Raw genomic sequence first — 16,306 nt, forward strand, 5'->3', positions numbered from 1 at the left:
TACACAAAGTGATTTATTTGGTGTCAGCTCATAGCTTATTAAACACTTTTTACTCACCAAATCAAAACACATCCTCCATCACACAACCGGATACGAATGCAAAATGTATATACATATTATTATTTAACAAACACAATGTTGTGGCATTCTAACGATCAACATATCTTATTACAGATGCAAAATAAACACTCCCTTTTCATTTCACTCCATTCAAACACTAAAAAGTTCAGATGAACATTTTCTAAAACATGATATCAGCCATTCTCTTCTCTTTGATAACATTGTCTTGCAAATCAAAGCAGTTGAGGCACATAAACACCAGTCAGATTCAGTAATTACAGAACAGACCAACTTTGCTTAAACTAACTCTTAAACACACAGCCCCTATGATTAAGTTAGAAGCAATGGGTGCAATAATCTGAAAAAGCTGTTGATCTCGAGCTGTGGAGGAGATAAGGCTTGAGTTCACAGCCATCTGACTGTATAAATTAGTTGAGGTCACTGTTCTGCCAGCTCATGGCGGCTCCTACTCATCCTGCTCTGCACATTTCTTGTGCTCCTATTCGTTGGTGAAAGCAATGACATCATAGTGGATGCCCTGTTGCTGCAGCTGCTCCAGCTGTTCAGGTGTAGCTTCAGTGTAGACCGTCTGGGTCTGCGCCATGGCTGCGTCCGCTACGGCTACAAGCACAAACATCATCTTCCTAGTTAGATTTGTTTTAAGGGTGCCGACTTTTCATAATGGCGATTTCTTATTATCAAGCTTATAATTATTAATAATGCACACAATCACGATCTATATTCAATAAGTATAATGCATGTTCACCACTTCAGAAATGTTATTTTAAAATTCTCTTAAGCTTGAAAATTAAATGGCAAAGCCCTAAAATAATTGCCTACAATGAATATTTGTTATGTCTGATAAATATCTAAAATCTAAAAACAGTGGTGGATTGAATATAAAACAAGTGCAATCTGTTTAATAATAATTAAAAAAAAAAAAAAAGACAAACCTGTGACAGCAGAGTGGGCAGCAGCCTCCAGATCTTCAGCATTCACTATCTGTTGCTCTGAGCTGACCGGTAGGTACTGGATCTGACCGTCATGACTCACAGCGATCTGAACACATGAGGAACATGGAGAAGTGAACTACTGACAAAACAAAAAACTTAAAGAGTATCTGCTTTCATCAAACAGTTTAACTGCAGAGTGTTTCAGATGATTAAAATCAGCCTCACCTGCTGCTCCTGCAAAAGTGCTCGGTCATGCTCGTACTGGATGATCTGTCCGTCTGGCATCTGAAGGACGGTTAAGAGGAAATTACTGAGAACAAGACAATCTCACCTTCAACCACTGTATATACACTATAAGTGTTATGGTAACTTCTTATGAGGTGATACACTTACCTGTATGTGGTTGCCATCGGCTACTACGACATACTCCTGAGGAATTAAGTGCTGCACTCCGTCTTGTGAGATGATGTACTGGACCTGAAACAGGACATGAGATATAAACCTGATAAATATAATTATGACTCGGTTATAAACATATAAAGTCCTGAGCAAAACAAATGTTTTAGACAGTTTAAATGTTTAGATTGTTAGCTATAACACAGTACTGCACTGTTGGCATTTGATTGGTCACAAATTCATTCTGCAGCACAACATTAATCCAAACATAGAGAGTCTTAAAAGCAAAGGGCGGACCATAACAAATACTCGTTTAATCTGTGCTTTATTCCTTTTACGGCACTTTGCATGAAGATAACTGTTCAACTTCAACTGTAATGTCAATCCACCATATGACACACATAACTGTTAAAAAAAATAAATAAATTATTCTTGCATTATTTTTAAAGCAACCTCCTTTTACGCAGTGCTAGAATCTGCAAACTGACTCTTACCTCAGTGACCTGGTTGTCTCCTGCCATTAAGTGCTGAACAGTCTGCCCATCTATGGTGGTTATCTGCTGGATGTATGTGCCTTCCTCCTGAGTGACGCACATGTGAAATAATTTATTTATAAAATGTGGAGTACATGCAAAAATAACCTATTTGATAGAATAAATGACTGTTACCTGGTCTGATAGGGCCTGTTCTTGAGCTACAATGATGTGATCCTGTCCCAGAGCCTGCAGCCGCTCTGGAGTGATCACCGTCTGATGTGCCTGCAGGGCTGTTGCGAACACGCACACGGACACGTTTATAAACCCTAAACCTTAATGTCATTTATTGTATTTGAATTGTATTTTTTTCAGCACACTGCTGCAGGTCTTGGTCTGTGTGATGTTGTGCTTCTTACACTGTAGTGTGGCTAAGGCCTCCTCATCACTGTTGACTATGATGGTTTGCTGAGTTGTGGCGGTTCGGCTTTTACGAGTGGGATGATCCTGACTGTGGAGACGCTCCATGTGAAACTTCAAATGGCCGTTACGGTTAAACCTAAGATGATGGACATAACATTTTTTTTTTTTTTATTTTATTTTTTTTAAACAACGCTGATAGTGATAGCTGTTCAGTGCGTCCTACAGTCTGTTTGATGCTTATAGATATGTTGTGTTATGCTCTCACCTTTGTCCACAAAGTTTGCAAGAAAACGGTTTCTCGTTGGTGTGGGTCATCGTGTGTCTGCGCAGGTCTTTCTTATTCTTGGAGGCAAAGCTGCAGTTTGGACACTTGTGAGGACGCAGGTAGGAATGCAGCGCCATGTGAGTCTAAAACAAAGCAGGACATCAATTACATTCAGAAGGAGAAAAGCTTAGAGGGAAAGAAATACTACATAATAAATAAATGTGCAAATAAATATAAGGGTTTAGATTTTATTGGAAGATTTCTTCTGCGTCCAATGGAAAATCTGTGGAAGATCAATTTGTGGCAGCCTAACTTGTGAAAAAAACTGACTGCAGAGTCAATGACAGTGCTGCGAAACATCGAGAGATTCACCTTGACTTCGGGCCAGGAGGTGGAGGTGAACTCACAGTCTGGACACTTGAAGGTGTTGGCATCCAAGTGTGCCCTCTTGTGGTTCTCCATGTCGGAGCGTCCGTGGAACGACTCCATGCAGATTCGACAGGAAAACCTCTTGGTGCTGAGACTGGGAGAGGTCACTGCAGAGGGAGAGGCTGGAGCTTCACTGCTCAGCTGACAGAAGACAAACCACACAGTCAGAGAGGTGGGACACTGGAGCGCGCATGTCTACAGGCCACAAACTTGCAGTCACACGAGACAGTTACCTCCACTTGTTGCAATACACCATCAGCCAGCGCAGATGTAAGATAGTACTTGTCACTTTTCAGGCTCTCTGATGCGGAGACTTCTAAAGCCTGAGAGGGACTGCTCTCAACATTACTGCAAGGACAGCAGTTTAATGAGATTAGACTGTTGGGACATCATAAAGGTCATCAAAATGTTAATCCTCAATCAACTGTATTCTAATTAAATGTACTGTACTGACAGATGTTCCTAATAAGACAAAATCAGATTGTGTGTATTATGTTACCTGTATTCAGGGCTATGGATTTCCTCAGCAGCCTGCTCCACCACACTGAAGTCCCCTCCCCCCTCGTAGGCTTCAATGGCGATCTGGGTGAGCTCCCCTGTCTCTGAGGGCGCTGCCTCGTAGGCCTCTTGTAGCACTGTCTCACCGTTCTCAGACACGTGGAAGGTCACAATCCTCTGGGCCTGGCCTGGTGTGGTGGTCACCGTACTCCACGTACCCTTCTCCAGAGCTTTTCCTTCTGACTTCAGCACGGCTACCTGGAGAGCACAGCCAAGAAACCTTCCGTTATCTGCTTATTTCAAAAATACAAGCGCATACTTTCAACATAAATGTCTCCGACTTGTGTAAAGTGAAATTTGTGATGACCCAACCTGCAAGGAGTTTCCAACCAGTTCCCGGGCATTGCTCATATTCAGCAACAGGTCCAGGGCATTCTGGGCAGACAGATCACTGGATTCAGCTGAGGAGCACAAAGAGACAAAGTCAGCCTTTGTCCTTAAGGTAACACAACACATCATAAACATTGAAAATGTTTCCTGGGAAGTCCTCACTGACCTTGCTCATAGATGATGGTGGTATTTCCGAGTTCATCCTGGGACACCGATGCATTTTCCATCCCCTGCATGGCTTGTAGTGTCGCAGAGTCCACAGCAACCTAGTGAAGGACAATGAGAAATTAAAACTGCAAGCAGTGATGTACGGGCCCTCGCACTCCCTTGCGCCGCCTCCCCGAAGCCGTCTCCCCGAGGTGCAGCGCGCGAGGGACCACATATCCCCGCTTCTCGCAAAACAGGTATATAATGTATGGTCTCACCATGCCGGATGTATGTCACAGGTTTCGTGAGGTTTCAAGCATCCTTTGACCTTAAACATCAACTTCCTGTGTCACGGCGAGCGAGCCGTTTGGCACGCGTTTGTGCGTCTAGGTGTGATACACGTGTCCACCGGATTTGGTGAATTTAGGTAAATGTGGCCGCTGGGGCATCTCGTTAGGGGGCGCCCTCGAGCCGTTTGGCCACGCCCACTCGCGACTCCACTAGAATACGGCATTTTTCGCCGGGAGACATATGTGTATTCACTTTCATGAGTTTTTGAATATGATAAAGCCTCCAAAAAGGCAAATCACTTTACTTAAGAATAAGAACGTCGAACGACTAACATCGTTACGAAAAACAACAGGGCTTTCGCGCCGATTCTCGGTGCTCGGGCCCTAAAGAACAGCCCGTCTCACAATGCCCCAAAATATAACACATGATAAATAACATTGGGCTTACAAAAAGTAATAGAAGACCTTGGACAGACTTACAATTGTGTTCTGCATGCACGGTGTGTCGTCATGTTGTTGTTTGAGCTCCTCTATCTGTTGCAGGGTGAAGAAGGGTCTGCGGCGTCTCCTCACAGGCTCCTCGGGGTGAGTGACAGACCACTCTTCAAACGTCTCGGGGTGGCGACACTGCACATGAAGACGCAGGTTCTTCCTGTGCTTGGTCATGAAGTGACACATATCACAGGAGAAAGGCTTCTCGCCTGGAGAGATTCATAAAAAAAACATGAATAAGTATTATAAATTCAGGAGGCGAACATAAAAACGTGCTGTGTTCGAGTTAACTGTTAAAGCTGCACTCACCCGTGTGTTTGATGGCCAGATGGGAGACCAGGAACTCCTCTTTAGCAGTGGAGTATTTACAGTAGTCGCACTTGAAGGGCCTGTCATTGGTGTGCGACAGCTGATGGTTCAGCAGCAGCTTCTTGTTCTCACAAGCATAGTCGCAAAACTCACACTTGAACCTGGTGAATGCACAGAAGGTCATTCATTACAATCATAGCATCATACTAACATCAGACAAAATGACTTATTCCACCCATACTTGCCAAGCACTGCTTTGTTATTTTCAGTTTTTGAAAGAGACCAGTGGATAACAAAATAAATAAAAAAGTTTGGTACTGACTTGTTGTCTCCATGAGTCTGGATGTGAGTCAGCAGGTGCATTTTGAAGGTGTACCGCTTCTTGAAGGATTTACCACACTGCAAAGACAGAAAGGCCTCATCAATAAACAACTTGGAGAACTTTATAGTAGAAAGGAAGGAGGAACATTTAATTACATCGCCATCTATCTCTCCTATAGTTGTCACTTCTCAAACACGGTGAGATCAAGATGCGTCTTGTTGCCGTTGGTAACCACTTAAAACATTTTACATCATAAATGATGCATTCAATCTAAAAAGTGAAGAGTTATTCCTTCGTTGTAAAAAAAAAATAAATAAAAAAATGATCTGACCTTATCACACATGTGTGGTTTCTCTGAGCTGTGGGTTTTCATGTGCTGGGTCAGTCTCTTCTGCATGGGGTAAACCCTGTGACACACAGGACAGGGGAACTCTGACACCTTCGGTACCTGCAAGAGTTAGAAGAACACCCTCAAAGTAAGAAGGCAAACGGACAGCAGCAACCAGCCACAACACAAACTGACCGTTTATGTTCATTATAACACCATGAGCATGGCATGTTAGATGACATTCAATATTTGGACAAAATGAAGATCTTACCAACTCATTCTTCCTCCTCCTGCAAGACAGAAAAGAAATAATCAGTCATGATATCTGAAACCCTCCGAAACAGGTTCCGTTTGAGGAATTATTTTACTGTGTATGTATGCTGTATAAAGTTACTTACTTATCTTTGTTGTGGACCGCTGAGTGCCGTAGGACATCTTTCTTGTAAACACTTGTGTAATCACACTCCTCACACTTGAACGGCTTTGTGCCCTCGTGATTGAACATGTGCTCCTGTAAAAACATCCACCCCCCCATGATTTTTAGGACACTGCGTGAAAACTTGCATGTAAACTGAAGTAAACCTAAATGTTGCGACGCGTTTTATCGGAACTGACCTTGAGTGAGGACCAGCGCTTGCAGCGATAGTTGCACTGCAGGCACTTGAAGAGCTCTGGGTCATTGCCTTCGTGAGAGTCCACGTGGAAGCGTAAGTCCTCCTGGGAGAGGAAACGTGAACCGCAGATCCAGCAGTTGTGAGGTCTCAGGAGCGGTTTGAGGGATTTATAGTACCGACTGCAGGATAATGAAGAGAAAGAAGCAATTAGTGAATTGTAAAACCTTTTTTATAGTCTTTATAAGAAATGTTAAATAATTTGAGACTTACTTTCGATTTATATATTTCCTATATTTCTTGCGAAGGAAGCGCTTTGATGGTCTGCCTCGTTTCCTCGGGAAGAATTCCTCTTCCGGCTGTGTGTTGGAAGAAGGGTCTTTGTTCTCAGAGTCTGACTGGCTTATTGCCGCCTCAGCTGTTTCTCCATCGGTCACTATACCTGCACCATTGCCTAACCCTGAAGAGCTTGCTTCCTCCGATGCACTGGCATCTGCACTAAGCCTGGACTTCTTAGCAGTACTTTCTGCTTCTGTAACAAACAAGAAAAAGAAGAATGAGGTCAGAGCAATCAAAGCGTTTGTAGGCTCTCAAACATTTATAGGCTGTTTTTTTCGGACAAACTAAAACCCACCTTTGCTGCTGTTGCCTTCATCTAAGACGCAGTACTTCCTCGGACGGCCAACCTTACGCCGAGGACGCCCTTGAGAGGAGGAGGAGATGGGAGTAGCGGGCTTCTTCAGGATGGCAGGTGGTCTTCCTTTGCAATCCTCATCTGCTGGGTTGTAGTCACTGTCCTCTGGAGATGCACAGAAGATCGGGGTGAAGGATAAGTGATTTTTCCTCTGTGACTGGGTCAGGAGACATTCAGAAGAGGCCTATTTTCTTGTTAAATGAAAACCTTTCCTAGTGACCTTCAGGATCATCAATGGCACCGGCATCCACTATATCATCCGCCTCTTCGTCTGCTTGTTGGGGATCAGCAGGCTTCACTTCTGCTGCCTGCCTCTCCTCCGCCTGCTCCCTCTCTGCCTTTTGACGAGCCAACGTCTCACTTTTAGGAGGTCGGCCACGTTTACGCTTCTTTGGCATTTCCCCTAAAAACCAAACATTATAGCACAAACAAATGACTACCAAGTCAGCTTAGTGATCTATTACTGTTATGCATAATCAGCTACCTTACCTGCAGGTTTGAAGTGTTTGTCTCGCATGTGGTTGATGAGCGTGTCTTTGGAGGCACTCTTGTATGGACACATCTTACACTTGAAGCGCTGTACAATCACTACCTCCATCATCTCCTCTAACTCAGCCAGGTTTGGTGGTCGGTCTCCAGAACCTTCTGCCACAGATGATGTCTCAATGTCCATGACCCGCCCAGCTTCATCCTGGGAGCCTTGAGGCTCCTCCTGGCTGGGTGAGCACTGTTGGGCCAGCTCAGGTTCTGGATTAGAGGTATAGGTCCCACTGCTGCTGATGTAGGGTCCAGGCTGGCTCTCACTGCATTCCAGTGCCTCAGGAAGTCCGCCTGAACCAGCCGTGTCTGCCACAGGGTGGTCTGATGAGGAGCTGTCATCAGCATAGAGAGAGGCCTCAGGGCCATTGCTGCTTTCCATGTAACAGGAGTGCTGGGGCTGCTGTTGAGAGTGCTGCGGTTGATCTGGATCCTGGTTCTGCTCGTCATCCTCATCATCGTCCCTAGCTTGGTATTGAGAACAGCCTGGCTGCTCAGAGTCTGCAGCTGCAACACATTCTCCCCCGTACTCAACCGCATACTGCCGACTTGTCTGGGTCCGGTGGTCCGCACTACTGTCGATGTAACTCCGTGAGTGATGTGGCTGCTCTCCCTCATCCACTGCACACTCAAGATACCCAGCGCTGCACTCCACCACATAGTGACTTCTGCTGGTAGGATTCGAGTCAGCTCCACTACACTCCACGTAACCAGGCAGGTCCTGATCACTGTTATTCCCGCTGTAGTCAGGGAAGCCTGACTGGGATCGGGTCTGGTCAGGTTCCTCACCTGAACACTCCACATAGGAGGAGGAAGACTCCTCTGTCTGGTCTGGACCATCTGCACTGCAGTCCATGTACTGGGAGGGGTGGGAGTGTTGGGGTTGGTCAGGCTGACTGCTGCTGTCCTCTGGGTAACCCGAGTGTCCGGGCTGATCATCTGGCTGGTCAGGTTCAAGGTGGCCCTGCAGGTCTCCCTGATCCCGACAGGTGGATGTGGGACCTTCAGCGAGAGCTTCTATGGCAATACGATTGGACAGGGCAGAAGATGACATCTGGGCTACCATAGGAGCCCCTGCACCAGACACACACACACACACACACACACACACACACACACGCACACACACACGCACACACACACACGCACACACGCATGCACACAGACACACACAGACAGACAGACAGACAGACAGACACACACACACACACACACACACACACACACACACATAGATGGATTGTACACAGTTCATTACAAAGGATTCCCATAATTGTGATTTATCAGCCAAGTAGATTTTAAATTAAATATTTAAAGTAAAAATTAACAAGTTAGCAATATCAGCACACTTACCGTCATCTGGCCCTTGTAATATCAGATACTGGGTTGTTTCTGCACCTCCGTCTTCTGCACTGGTCACAGCTATGCAACCTAACAGAAAAGCAGCAGACAAGATCAAACATCTGAGAGACTTTTCAAAATAGCGCAGCCTTAAAGCTCCCCAGTCCACTGAGATATAGTAGAAAATGGAGTTTCATTAGTAATACCGTTCATGATGTCAGGGCCGATGGTGGACTCTATGATCTTGTCGATGGCAGACCCCAAATCTGATGAGGTAGAAGCAGTTGAGTCGGACACCATCATGCCTCCTTCTGACACAGCACTGGAGTGGACCAGCACTTGGGCCGACTCAGACACCAGCACTGACTGAGTCACTGTGGAGACGCTGGACACGCTGGTGGACTGGGCCACGGAGGAAGAGTCCGGGAGGTGGACTGATGAAACTCTGACATCTGTGCTGGAGCTGGTTTCTGGGATGAACACCTTGACAGGGAAGGAAAAAGAAGATGATGGTGACATCGAGTAACTTTAGGACAAACGGCTTCCTGTTTTTTTGGTGGCTTACGCAAGAGTAAAAAAAAAAAAAAAAAAAGACACTTACCACCAGTCCCTCTGAGCTCTGTCCCACATGGCAGTCCGACTCTGGGGCCTGTGCATGAGAGGCAGCAGCATCACTGCTGTCCGCAGACATGGCCTCTGATGACTCCACACCCATGCCGCTTTCAGACGGCTCCTCCATCCCCGAGGGCCCCGCATCGCTGCTGCTCTCCACCTCATTCTCCTCCAAATCCATAACTGTCCACAAAAATAGGGACATAAACTCAATATAAAATTTATGGGGTCATCGTTGAAACAAGCCTTCAGCACTACTGCAAGTTCAGCGCATCAAGATAAACACAACTCATATGCAGTTGCTGGAGGACAGCTGTTTGTCATTTATTGTTGAGTGTGTTACGAATCAAGATATTTCCGAGTTGTCACAGGGTGAACATGAAAGTGTGGAATGACTTTTAAGACTTACAGACCTCCTGGAGAGAAAAGCAGATTCTCTGCGTCCAACTTTTTCAACTGGGCTGAAGTAATAATGTATTAAGTTGAAAGAAGTCATTTAAAAGAATACTTGCTCCGGGACATAACTTGGTTATTGTACGATGCCTATTCATCAACCAACCCCAAGTTTAACCAAGTTTTTTTTTTTTTTTGTAGTTTGCTTTCCGTTTTCAAGGTCAGTTTAAAAGGTAGTTTACAATTTAGTGTGAGATATGCAGAACCAAAAAAAAAAAAAAAAAAAAAAGAGTTTCCCTTCAAAACAACTTTGGAAGTAGAATATCATGAGGTGGAAAAACAAGTCATTTTTTTATTCAGGTTCACTTCTGAGACAATGAAACCTAAAGTGGTCTTTTCCCCCCAAAATGTTCTCAGTAAATGATGTCGAGTTTACAACATGAGCTATAAATCAAGCGTTTCCCCTCAAGGACATCCGTTCTCGTTAATTTGACACACAACCGTATGTGTCCCTACAGGATGAAATCCTTACTTCTAACCGAAGGTGGTATTTGACAACAAAGACCGTATAAGAGACTTATAAACATCCCTGGAGACAAAGTTATTCACAACACGCCAACGTGAACTGTCGTTAGCCCCACGATGACCACAGGAGCTAGCTGGTTAGCTTCTAACAGGCTAGCCAGCGCGGTGAAAAGCGTGTTTGATGAAAACTGATATAAACCTTTTCAGTTTGTATCAAAAAAAATAAAATAAAATAAAATAAAACTGTGTGCGTAGATAAACAGTTGAATGGAGTTAAATGCCAACGGAGTCACCGAGTCGACATTTGGGGCGCGACAGCGACCAGAACTCCTGCGCTAGCCGTTTTAAATGGGCCTAGCTGCCCTTTATCCTGCCTGCTCCGCGTCGCCATTTTACACCAGGCGGCCCCCCTTTTACATTCAGGCATTCTGAAAGCTCTACTGGGGGACCTCGAGGGCCTCAGCTGAGGCAGACCGTCCAAATACTCTCCCTGAAGAAAATGAAAACATTTTCCATCTCCGGCTCTAGATCCGCAGCGCTGTTTTTTCTTACCGTGTCTCGTCGAGTCGAAGAGTGTCCTCCGGTGGAGACGCGCTTAAACCGAACAGAAATTAGTAACCGATAATTGTTGCTTCATTCTAGTCGGGCGCCATGAGTATCTCCTTGCTTCCTGTCGCTGCAACCGGATCTTATTTATTATTATTTTTTTTGTTGTTGTTAAAAACAGAGCTCTTTCTTTAACCCAACCTCGATATAGTCACAATTTTTTAACTATTTATTTATGACTAATTGTTTGGTAATTATACTGCAAATGTTCGTGGTATATTGCGATGTTTTTAATCACTTGGTGGACTATTGTTTTTAGAGGAAGGCGTATTACGCAAGTGGGTGCGGAGTAATATGCGTCCACTTAAAGCCGATTTAAAATGAATATATTGACGTTTATTTACCGAGGGTGTGGACCGTCGACTGCATATACAAGTGACATGTTAGAAAATATGCAATATTCCTTTTCAATACCATGTGAATTATTACTTAAATTTACTTTTTAAATATGCATGCCAATATTACTTTTCAATACCTTTCTTTTTTATTTTACTAAATTGATCTTACTTTTATTGTTATTTCAGAACCAGTGCTAGTATCTGTTCGTTATAGTTACTCCACTGTTTTTATTGTTATGTTGTAACTTTTGGCACAAAAAGTTCCGTAAGATATCTGAACTCCTTCCATGTCAAATCAAATCAAGTTTATTATCATTTTACCAAACATCTCTGAAAGGCAGAATGACAGAGCATTACTCCTGAACCAAACAACAAACCGAGAAAAATCACTCCCACAGCTCGAGACAGTCCCCGAACTCATGCACAGATGTACAATTGAAATAGTGCAAGTTTAATTACTTCCCGAGGTGCCCCTGCACCTGTGCACGCCATCATCTTCCAGTCAAGTAGGTCAGTCGTCAGTTTATTCAATGATTGAGACTGTTGACAGTGGTAGGTTGTTCTCACAGAGTGTTTATTGCATTGAAAGTCAAAACTTTAATAAAAAATTATTCATCTTGTATAAATAATTTCAGTGGAGGAGACATGCATTGTCTTCCAGTGCAAATAATTGGCTTTAAAGCCATTTTCAGAAAAACACAATTATACAAAACAATAAGCTTGAGATGCAAAAATAATATTAATGTTAGATATTGCTATAAATACCAAAATAATCCAATACTGTTAAGAGTCTGAACCTGTCAGACATAGAAATTATTCAGCACATCTGGATTCTGATCCAGACAGCTTCAGAGAATACTTAAATTGTGGTTATGGGTCTCAAATTTTAGACCACCATAACCATCAGTTCACAGATTATCAGACTAAAGACAGGACAGTGCCAAAGATGACAATTTGCTTTCCTGTACTGGGCCTTTGACTTATATTTAGGCCAATGCTGTATGTTTTATAATTAGCCAGCATCAATGGAGGCCAATTATTCACATCCCAGAAAGCACACACATCATACAACAGGCGCTATATTGTACACAAACACTGCGTCACATTCTCCCTAACACCTGCACAGAGAGAGAAATGGGTGCTAGCACATTACAGACAATCTCCAGCTCATCTGTGTGTTCATCTCCTCAGTAGCGAATGCCTGAGGAATCTGAGCAGTTGAGGAGGTCATATTTCACATAGCCAACGCGATCCACCTGCCTGCGGGAATTCATCCGCCAGTAGAAGCGGTCCCGGCAGAAATAGATGTGACCTAAAAAAGAAATATTGAAATTAAATCAATGTAACTGAAATTAGGATCTTTACATGCTCTACTGCTATTTGCTGATGTTGCTTATTTAATTTAGTAGATGAATGATGAAATTTCCAGTTGTTTTTTTTTTTTACCTTTGTAATGGAATACATCGTGAGCATCATTAGGAACGCCACCAAAGACGGCATCAGTGTATCTGGGGTAACCTTTGTCGATTTTCTGGGCCTTCACATCAAGTCTGATTTGGGCAGACACAAAATCCCATCAGAGCATGTCAAATACACACTCACATTTAAATAGACTAAACGTTTACACATTTAACTCACCTCCAGAAGTTCTCCCCGCTGAAGAGCAGCACTTTGCCTTTGCCTCTCTGCAGCGCTCCCTCCACCTTCTGAATGCTCTTGGGCAGGCCGAGCTTCTCAACACTTCGGGGACCCAGAACGCTCTTACCTGTGTACACCCAGAATCGGTTCCCTGTGGAAGGAAAATGAAACTTTTAAGATCATCTGCAGTTTTGGCTAACGTATTAATGGTCAGTTAATCACTGGTGTGAGGCTTCATTACCTGAGAAGAAGTACAGTTTCTTGGTCAGGAAGTCCTCAAAGGAAGAGTCGATGACAGTCGGCAGAGCTGGCCACTTTGCAGAGATGGAAAAGGGTCCTTTAAGCCCTCCGTCACTCCTGCTGGACATCTTCCAGTAATGTCTGTGGGTCATGTCAAATGAACACATCAGCATTTCTGGTGTTTAAATGTATTGTTGTTAACGCCTTGAAAAGAAGACTGGGTTAGAGTACAATAAAAGATTTGCTCACCCATCCTTGAAGAAATATAGTTCTCCGTCAATCACAGTAATGGTGTCGAATTTTGTTATTTTGCAGGCGTCTTTGGTCGGATCCACAGGTACTATGGTGGTAGGTTCGGTGGGTTCAGGTTCATCTGTGGGGTCAGTGGTAGGGGGGTTGGGCTGGGGAGGGGTGGGATTGGGGCCTGTTTTAGGTCCTGAAAAAAAAGAAGAAAAAAAGTTGAGAAATTGGAAATGTAATCCTTTAGCTGAAGATCAAAATAAAGAAGTTTGTCATGAATTTACCATAGAGATACTGAATGCCTTCAATGTCATCTTCATGCAGGGAGAAGTCTTCCACATAGCTGTACATGGGGTACATGAGGGCTTCTCTAATGTTGGAGTGATCCAGGCCAAGGGCATGTCCAAACTCGTGGGCTGCCACCAGGAACAGACTATAACCTGGAACACACACACACAGTAAACATTATCGATGAATGATGATGATAAATGCAAATCTATTGCATTTTAACTGACTGTTCTTTCTCCGTTTTGTATTTATGTTACTCACCCTGGTCAGGACAGAAACCCCATTTCTTGTCATCATCATAGCTGTCAGTGGTACCGCACCACAACTTGCCATCTTCTCGCCCCTCGCTTGTGCATGAATTATACTCCTTATCTAGGAACACAAAGGGGAAGTGGCAGGGCTCTCCTTCAGCATTTCCACCAATTACAGCGGTCTCTGGAAACAAACGGAGACATAACAGCAACGGTTAAACAAAAATAACGAGCCATTGGGGTACCACTCTACAGCGTATGAACGCATTGTGGTTGCTGTCACTCACCACGACTGGGACAAAATCCATATTTTATGTCTGTGTCAAAATTGTTGGTGGTGGCACACCAGCGGTAGCCATCACTGCGGCCCTCTGTGGTACAGCTGTCATACTCATCCCCCTGAAAGATGAAGGGGAAGACGCACTTAGCTCCGTCGGCGTTTCCTCCAAATGTGTACAGAACTGTCAGGGTGAGAATTAAGGGGATAAAAAAGTCAGTCAGCATGTCACACAAGCAAATGCCCTCATCTGGGTGACCTCTGATCTGTGATTTGCCTTGGAGAATAAATTGTCAAGCTTACGTTCACTGGGGCAGAAGCCGTACTTCTGGTCTCTGCTGTAGTCAGCCGTGGTGGCGCACCATGGCAGGCTGTCAGTGCGGCCCTCGGTGGTACAGGTGGTGTAAGATTTTCCCTCAAAGATGAAGGGGAAGTGACACATGGCACCATCCGCATTCCCGTAGCGAGTCTTCACAGCTTAGGTGAAAGAAGAGATTGTACATTAAATGAAGTCTATAAAGTGAACACTAGGGGGAGACAACCACACGTGGTTCGTTGATGGCGGACACACATTTTGATAAGTCTGATTACCTGGTCCTGTTCCCAGGGTCCAGTACTCGTCATCGTCAAAGTGGGCGTCTCCCTGCAGACCCTCACCGGGAGGATAGGCATGGGCTAGAAGGCCATCCTTTCCATCAAAAGGGTACGGATCTCCATGGTCTAAAAAGAAAATGTAATTACACATCAGTGTTGTGCAAGTGCAAAATTAATTTGCAACATCAATATGTACAAATTAAATGATATGATACACTCTACAAGCACTTACTGGCTTTTCCAAATGATATCATGATGTCAGCCGTGCCATCAAAGAGGCGGGTAAAGGTCAGAGGGGTCACTTTACTCCACACCTTGAAGGCTCTGGCAAAGGCGTCATCAATCAGAGAGCTCTCCATGTCTGGAGAATAGTTTAAGATCCTGTGGAAGAGGCAGGAATGGCATATAATTGACAATGTCAGTGAAGATACTTGGTGTTAGAGTCCCACCAGAAACTTCTAGATACCCACTTTAAGATCACATGCATTATTAATGTCATTGACTCTAGGAATAGCTTTTTCCTCTCTACCCACCTATAAGTAACATCGTGATGGTCCCATTTGAGGTCTCCGTCAAAGGTTTTATAGTTGGCCACATCGGGGACCCCACAGCGAGGCTGTTTCATGGCCTCCAGGGTTGGCTTGTCCAGCTCTCCAGTCTCGTCCAGCCCAAGCTGCCTCTGCATCCTCTTCAAAGCCTTAGCGGTGGACACCATAGACTGGAAGCCACTGCGGTGCAGGGTCTCTATGTAGCCAAACTTTTTTAGATAACTCTGGAGGAAAAAAATGACAAACCACATTACAGCTGGATGATTATATACGAGTTTGCAAGTAAATCTTTGTTAGGAAAACGGATTGAATTCTGCCATTGTGTTTTGTGACATCTGCTTTCACTGAAACAGCCTCCTGTAGCTCAAATTTTGAAAAATAAATATTCAGGAACATTATGATAGGAATCTCTGTTTAGGTAATTAGTTTCCTGCACAGTTTGATTGCAACCTGATTGGGAATTTCAGTCGATAAAGATAAAAATGAACCATCTGCTACTCACTTCTGCCAGCTCGGAATCAGTCATGTTTTTGATGATGTCTCCTGGGAAGGTGACAGAGACAGACTTGATGGGAAGGCTCCATCCATTCTGCGTGCTTATCCCCAAAAGTAAACACACAACTAAAGTACAGCATCTCATGATGAGAGCTATTGAAGATCGGTGCACAATGTAACAAAAATGTATTTGTTCGCAGTCAGCAAGTGCTGAGTTGGACTAAAAAATAATAGCTTCTCTGCTGAAGATGAACAGAGTTTCTCCTTCAGTGTTGGCTTCCCTCTTTGTTTTGAGTGCTGGCT

At 44.1% G+C, this 16,306-nt stretch overlaps 2 protein-coding genes across 5 annotated transcripts; both read right to left on the reverse strand.

Moving 5' to 3' along the window:
- On the reverse strand, positions 1-11,153 carry LOC138192740 (zinc finger protein 335-like). Of its 4 annotated transcripts, none has more exons than XM_069140360.1 (28): positions 11,041-11,153; positions 9,560-9,753; positions 9,165-9,441; positions 8,971-9,048; positions 7,570-8,634; positions 7,301-7,483; positions 7,021-7,185; positions 6,660-6,918; positions 6,391-6,568; positions 6,174-6,286; positions 6,047-6,065; positions 5,779-5,895; positions 5,448-5,524; positions 5,126-5,286; positions 4,805-5,025; positions 4,054-4,153; positions 3,870-3,958; positions 3,499-3,755; positions 3,233-3,347; positions 2,943-3,140; positions 2,571-2,713; positions 2,302-2,441; positions 2,078-2,175; positions 1,904-1,990; positions 1,407-1,490; positions 1,239-1,298; positions 1,014-1,119; positions 1-681 (listed from the first exon to the last, which is right to left on the reverse strand). In XM_069140360.1, exons 2-28 carry the CDS (start codon positions 9,749-9,751, stop codon positions 560-562), a joined length of 4,704 nt encoding a protein of 1,567 aa, XP_068996461.1. In that variant the 5' UTR covers positions 9,752-9,753; positions 11,041-11,153; the 3' UTR covers positions 1-559. The 4 variants fall into 4 exon arrangements, with proteins under 4 accessions (XP_068996461.1, XP_068996458.1, XP_068996460.1 ...); XM_069140357.1 differs by having other exon boundaries at positions 7,570-8,691; XM_069140359.1 differs by lacking the exon at positions 11,041-11,153 and adding an exon at positions 9,984-10,857 and having other exon boundaries at positions 7,570-8,691.
- Positions 11,154-11,985: 832 nt separating this feature from the next.
- mmp9 (matrix metallopeptidase 9) lies at positions 11,986-16,306 on the reverse strand. The gene is made up of 13 exons (XM_069140361.1): positions 16,011-16,306; positions 15,494-15,732; positions 15,193-15,341; positions 14,958-15,086; positions 14,670-14,843; positions 14,377-14,550; positions 14,100-14,273; positions 13,835-13,990; positions 13,560-13,746; positions 13,312-13,451; positions 13,071-13,221; positions 12,879-12,982; positions 11,986-12,744 (listed from the first exon to the last, which is right to left on the reverse strand). The coding sequence occupies exons 1-13, from the start codon at positions 16,146-16,148 to the stop codon at positions 12,620-12,622; spliced, it is 2,040 nt and encodes a 679-aa protein (XP_068996462.1). The 5' UTR covers positions 16,149-16,306; the 3' UTR covers positions 11,986-12,619.

The sequence above is a fragment of the Embiotoca jacksoni genome, unplaced genomic scaffold (genome assembly GCF_022577435.1).
Source record: "Embiotoca jacksoni isolate LCO1_2020_lvr unplaced genomic scaffold, fEmbJac1.0.p SCAF_9, whole genome shotgun sequence".
Taxonomy (NCBI): domain Eukaryota; kingdom Metazoa; phylum Chordata; class Actinopteri; family Embiotocidae; genus Embiotoca; species Embiotoca jacksoni.

Coding starts and splice junctions, on each gene's coding strand:
- mmp9 (XM_069140361.1), bottom strand. CDS start 16,148: ATGAGATGCTGTACTTTAGTTGTGTGTTTACTTTTGGGGATAAGCACG. Junction 14,551..14,669: donor CGGCTTCTGCCCCAGTGAAC/GTAAGCTTGACA, acceptor TCACCCTGACAG/TTCTGTACACATTTGGAGGA. Junction 12,983..13,070: donor AGCGGGGAGAACTTCTGGAG/GTGAGTTAAATG, acceptor TGCCCAAATCAG/ACTTGATGTGAAGGCCCAGA.
- LOC138192740 (XM_069140357.1), bottom strand. CDS start 9,751: ATGGATTTGGAGGAGAATGAGGTGGAGAGCAGCAGCGATGCGGGGCCC. Junction 7,484..7,569: donor CAAACACTTCAAACCTGCAG/GTAAGGTAGCTG, acceptor TTTGGTTTTTAG/GGGAAATGCCAAAGAAGCGT. Junction 6,919..7,020: donor TGAAGGCAACAGCAGCAAAG/GTGGGTTTTAGT, acceptor TGTTTGTTACAG/AAGCAGAAAGTACTGCTAAG.